Source organism: Lactuca virosa, chromosome 4 (assembly GCF_052849685.1).
Source record: "Lactuca virosa cultivar CGN04683 chromosome 4, Lactuca_virosa_CGN04683_v6, whole genome shotgun sequence".
NCBI classification, from domain to species: Eukaryota; Viridiplantae; Streptophyta; class Magnoliopsida; order Asterales; family Asteraceae; genus Lactuca; species Lactuca virosa.
This window is the reverse complement of record NC_136429.1, coordinates 238,653,581-238,657,984: the sequence shown is the minus strand read 5'-3', so window position 1 is coordinate 238,657,984 and position 4,404 is coordinate 238,653,581. Positions and strand designations below refer to the sequence as shown.

Sequence of the window (4,404 nt, the reverse complement as noted above, 5' to 3'; positions counted from 1 at the left end):
TTGTCTCAACTTTTGCGTTTATGCCAAATAACCGGTTGCAAGAGGGTTTACCGGTTACCCCTCTACTTACCCTCAACTTTTCCCCCCGTTTCTTAACCAACGAAGAAATTAACCCCGTTTGGTAAACGTTAGACATAGAGCTCCACACCCTCTCTCCGAAGCGTCAACTCAATCTCAGTAAATCGTACTCTACTGAGAAAAATCTTGGGCTTTTGGAAGGGAATCATCACGAAATTTGGGTATTTGAAGAGGATTAGGTCTACACTGTTGGTATCGTTGTTCTAGCAGGAAGATAGTTGGGTGATAGTCTCGTTGAGTTGTTGAACCAGTAAGTATCTCAATTATCTATTTAAAATTCTTCGATTTTGTTTGTAAAATCTTTTTGATTTTGCAGGTAACTGTAATGGCTTCATCGGATGACGTTTTCAAAGAACTCTTTGCTAGTATATACGAGCCCTTCTCTGGACTAAATGAGATGGATTATGAGCTTCATGGTATTTATATAGATCACGAACCAGAGCATGAGTTCGTGACTGCGCTTGATAAATGTAGGGACGTCTTTCTCAATGTTCTACTTAGTGATGAAAACTTGAGGAATTCAAGCATGGCTGATGAAATCAGAGCACAAGTTTATCATGCTAATGAATGGCAAAGTGATGAAGAAGGTGAACAAGAGGCGGTGAAGAATAAGTATAGAATTCATGATCCAAACACACCATGGGATAAGATGAAACCTAAGGTAGGTGATATGTTTGAGTCTCCTGCACAACTTAAGTTTTGTATTCAAAATTATGGGGTGTCAAATGGATATCAGATATACTTTGAAAAATGTGATAAAACTAGAATAGTTGCAAGATGTGGGAAGAGGACAGAGATGAATGATTGTCCTTTCAGATTGTATGCTGGATGGATGTACAATGAAAAATCATTTCAAGTTAAAAATTTGGTTGGAGAGCATCGTTGCAGTAGGAAGTTCAAATTTGGAAGTCTTGTTTCCCCTGAATGGATAGGTAGGCATTACATTACTGAAATTGCAAACACACCTAAGATGAAACTTAGGGACATGATTGCTGATATCAAACAAAGGTTGAGATGTGTAGTATCCATTGGGCAAGTCCGTAGGGCAAAAAAATGGGCCACTGAGTTGATTGAAGGAAAACTAACTGAACATTATGCTAGGGTATGGGATTATGCTGATGAATTATTAAGGTCCAACCCAGGTTCAACATGCAAAGTTAGTGTCACTGTCAATCCAGATGGGAAGAACTACTTCCACAGATTTTACATAGGTTTCAAAGGTCTAAGTGATGGATGGAAATTAGGGTGTAGAAGAGTAATTGGTTTGGATGGATGCTTCCTGAAAGGACAGGTGAAGGGTGAGTTGTTGACTGCCATTGGTAGAGATGCTAATAACCAGGTATATCCTATAGCATGGGCTGTTGTTGATGTTGAAAACAAGCCTAACTGGACTTGGTTTATTGAGCTTCTTAGAGATAGTCTAGACCTTCATGATGGCAGAGGATTGGTGGTGATATCTGACCAACATAAGGTTTGTTTTCAATACTCCATTTTATATAAATGTTAATACAATTTAAAAGGGATGCATATTGACTTGAATGTTCTTGTCTTGTAGGGATTGGTTGAAGCTGTAAAAGATATACTCCCAAATGTTGAGCACAGGCAATGTGCCAGTCATGTTTATGCCAATTTCAAGAAAGCATACACAGGGTTGGAGTTCAAGAAATTATTTTGGGCTGCATCAATGAGTTGTGTAGAAAGTGACTTTATGAGGCACATGGAAACCATCAAGAAGTTGAGCCCATCTGCATATGAGTACTTGATGTCAAGACAACCAAAAACATGGTGTAGAGCTTATTTTGATAGGGGTTATGCGTGTGAAGCAGTTGAGAATGGAATCTCTGAGTGTTTCAACTCAATCATTGTTGATGCTAGGAAAAAACCCCTTATCACAATGCTTGAGGAGATCAGAATATATATAATGGACAGGTTTTCCCACATGACAGAGGAAAATGTTAAATGGAAATCAAATGTTTGTCCTGCTATACTTAGGAAAATGCAGTTGTTTGGGAAAAATATGAGGTATGCATCAAAGAAATTTAACATTTGTTGTTTCTTTTTATTATTCTTACTTACTATACCAATTTATGTAGGTTATGGGTTGTAGTTCATAGTCAAGGACATGTTTTTGAAGCTAGAAGAGGATGTGACAGCTATATGGTGAACTTGGACAGCAGGGCTTGCAGTTGCAGATTATGGGATTTGTCTGGGATCCCATGTGTACATGCAAATGCAGCCATCAACTACATCAATCAAACACCAGATGTATATATTGATGGGTACTTTTCAAAGGAAAATTTTAAAAAGTCTTACTCCTCTAATATCAAACCAGTGAATGGGAGTAATCTTTGGAGCCAAACTGGATTCATAAAGCCATTGCCTCCTTTGGCTAGGAGAATGCCAGGTAGGCCTACTACCAAAAGGAAGAGGCATGCTAGTGAACAAGAGGGGAGGTTTTCATCAACAAGGGTATTTGTACCAAGAACAGTAAGATGTGGGAAGTGCTTAGAGTATGGCCATAATAAAAAAAGTTGTAAGAATGAGAAAAAACCAGTAGTACCCTTGCCACCAAAGAAAAGAGGCAGACCAAGGAAAGATCCATTGTTAACTGAATATGATGAGTCATTAAGAGCTTCTCAATCCAGTCAGCCTCCAATGCAGAAAAACAAGTCAAAGAAAGAAGCATCAGGTTCCAAGGTTTTAAAAGCATCAAGGTCCAAAAAAGAGGCTACTAAATTTGATGAATCATTAAGAGCTTCTCAATCCAGTCAGCCTCCAAAGAAGAAAAACAAGTCAAAGAAAGAAGCATCAAGTTCCAAGGTTTTAAAAGCATCAAGGTCCAAAAAAGAGGCTACTTCAACTCAGAAAGAAGATGTTTCTGCAACTCAAAAAGAAGTTGTTGTTGATGGTATTCAGATTGGGGAAGGTGATGGTATTCAGAATGAGGATCATGGTGATAGTATTGAGACTGGGGATCATGGTGATGGTATTCAGATTGGGGAAGGTGGTGGTATTGAGACTGGGGGTCATGGTGATGATATTCAGACTGGGGATGTTAATGATGTTATTGTTGAAGATGGTCATATTGCTGAAGAAGTTGAAGTGGTTGATGTTGGAAAAGAAGATGTTTTGCTTCCAAGGGTTGGTTTAGATCTACACAAAGTACTTGATGAGGTTGAGCAGGGGCTGGACGAAATATTAGGGGATGGTAGTTTTCAACAACAATCAGAAACCTATGATGCTACTCAATCAGATTATGGGGGTAATGTTGAGTTTAATGATGGAACAGATGATGGTGTCCTTGTAGATAAGGTAAAACTGGATGCTGAACAGATTACATCGATGTTGGAAGCAGGATATAGCATGGAAGAAATTGAAGGTATGGAAGGGGTAGAACTGGAACTGGATGACATGCCACCCGTTGAGTTGGTAAGAAATTACTTTTTTGTAATTGTTTTTCATTATTTTTCTCCAATTTAATTTATTTATGTAATTATCAATATCAGGATATGGAAGATGTATTGGATCATCCATCTGATAATGATGATGATGCTATTATTGATGATGTTGATGGTATTGTTGATGATGCTATTATTGATGATGTTGATGATATTGTTGATGATGCTAATATTGAGGTTGATGGTGGTGGTGAACAAGAAGAAGGAGGTGATGATGGTCACTTGGGTGATGATGAAGGTGAACAAGAAGAAGGAGGTGATGATGAAGGTCCTGATGATGTCCCTAGATTGACAAGGTTGAGAAAACCCTCTGAAAGGATCATTTTGCAGAAGTTGAAGAAGACAGTGCTTGACAAAAATGGAGGTGGTTCATCTGCTAGCAATCCAGTTAGGTTGGAGTAGTTGGTTAAGTGTTTTGGGGATGTAGTGGGGAGGGTAAACACGGGCAGATGGAGCCCTTTTTGCTAAATATTATTGTCATTCCACCCACTAAATGCAGCATACATCCACTTGTTTTATGTTATAAACTTGGTTGCCTTTTTTGATAATTTATTTAGGCTTTTGGATACAATTGGATGGCTGCTACGTATTAGTGAAATGTAAAAAACCTTATGCAATTAATACACCCCCTTTTATTTGTGTTATGATGAATGTGTTATCCATTGTTGTCAATTTTTATTACCATATAAGAATCTTACTTTTCATTTATGTTATGTTGAATATGTTTACCAGTATTGTCAACTTTGATAACCATTTATGCATCTTACTTCCTATTTGTGTTATGGTGAACATGTTTACCATTATTGGCACATTTGATTACCATTTTATGCATCTTACTTTGCATTTGTGTTCTGCTGAATGTGTAGTT

General features: G+C 37.9%; 2 protein-coding genes across 2 annotated transcripts; both read left to right on the top strand.

Annotated features, from left to right (window-relative positions):
• The first annotated feature begins 475 nt into the window (after positions 1–475).
• LOC145105738 (uncharacterized) lies at positions 476–1,980 on the top strand. Its single transcript, XM_079042817.1, has 3 exons — positions 476–1,549; positions 1,634–1,903; positions 1,954–1,980. The coding sequence occupies exons 1-3, from the start codon at positions 476–478 to the stop codon at positions 1,978–1,980; spliced, it is 1,371 nt and encodes a 456-aa protein (XP_078898943.1).
• Positions 1,981–2,235: 255 nt separating this feature from the next.
• LOC145105737 (uncharacterized) lies at positions 2,236–4,180 on the top strand. Its single transcript, XM_079042816.1, has 2 exons — positions 2,236–3,507; positions 3,585–4,180. The coding sequence occupies exons 1-2, from the start codon at positions 2,236–2,238 to the stop codon at positions 3,936–3,938; spliced, it is 1,626 nt and encodes a 541-aa protein (XP_078898942.1). The 3' UTR covers positions 3,939–4,180.
• Positions 4,181–4,404: the final 224 nt, after the last annotated feature.

Coding starts and splice junctions, on each gene's coding strand:
- LOC145105738 (XM_079042817.1), top strand. CDS start 476: ATGGATTATGAGCTTCATGGTATTTATATAGATCACGAACCAGAGCAT. Junction 1,550..1,633: donor TGATATCTGACCAACATAAG/GTTTGTTTTCAA, acceptor CTTGTCTTGTAG/GGATTGGTTGAAGCTGTAAA. Junction 1,904..1,953: donor GGGGTTATGCGTGTGAAGCA/GTTGAGAATGGA, acceptor TGTTGATGCTAG/GAAAAAACCCCTTATCACAA.
- LOC145105737 (XM_079042816.1), top strand. CDS start 2,236: ATGGTGAACTTGGACAGCAGGGCTTGCAGTTGCAGATTATGGGATTTG. Junction 3,508..3,584: donor ACATGCCACCCGTTGAGTTG/GTAAGAAATTAC, acceptor TATCAATATCAG/GATATGGAAGATGTATTGGA.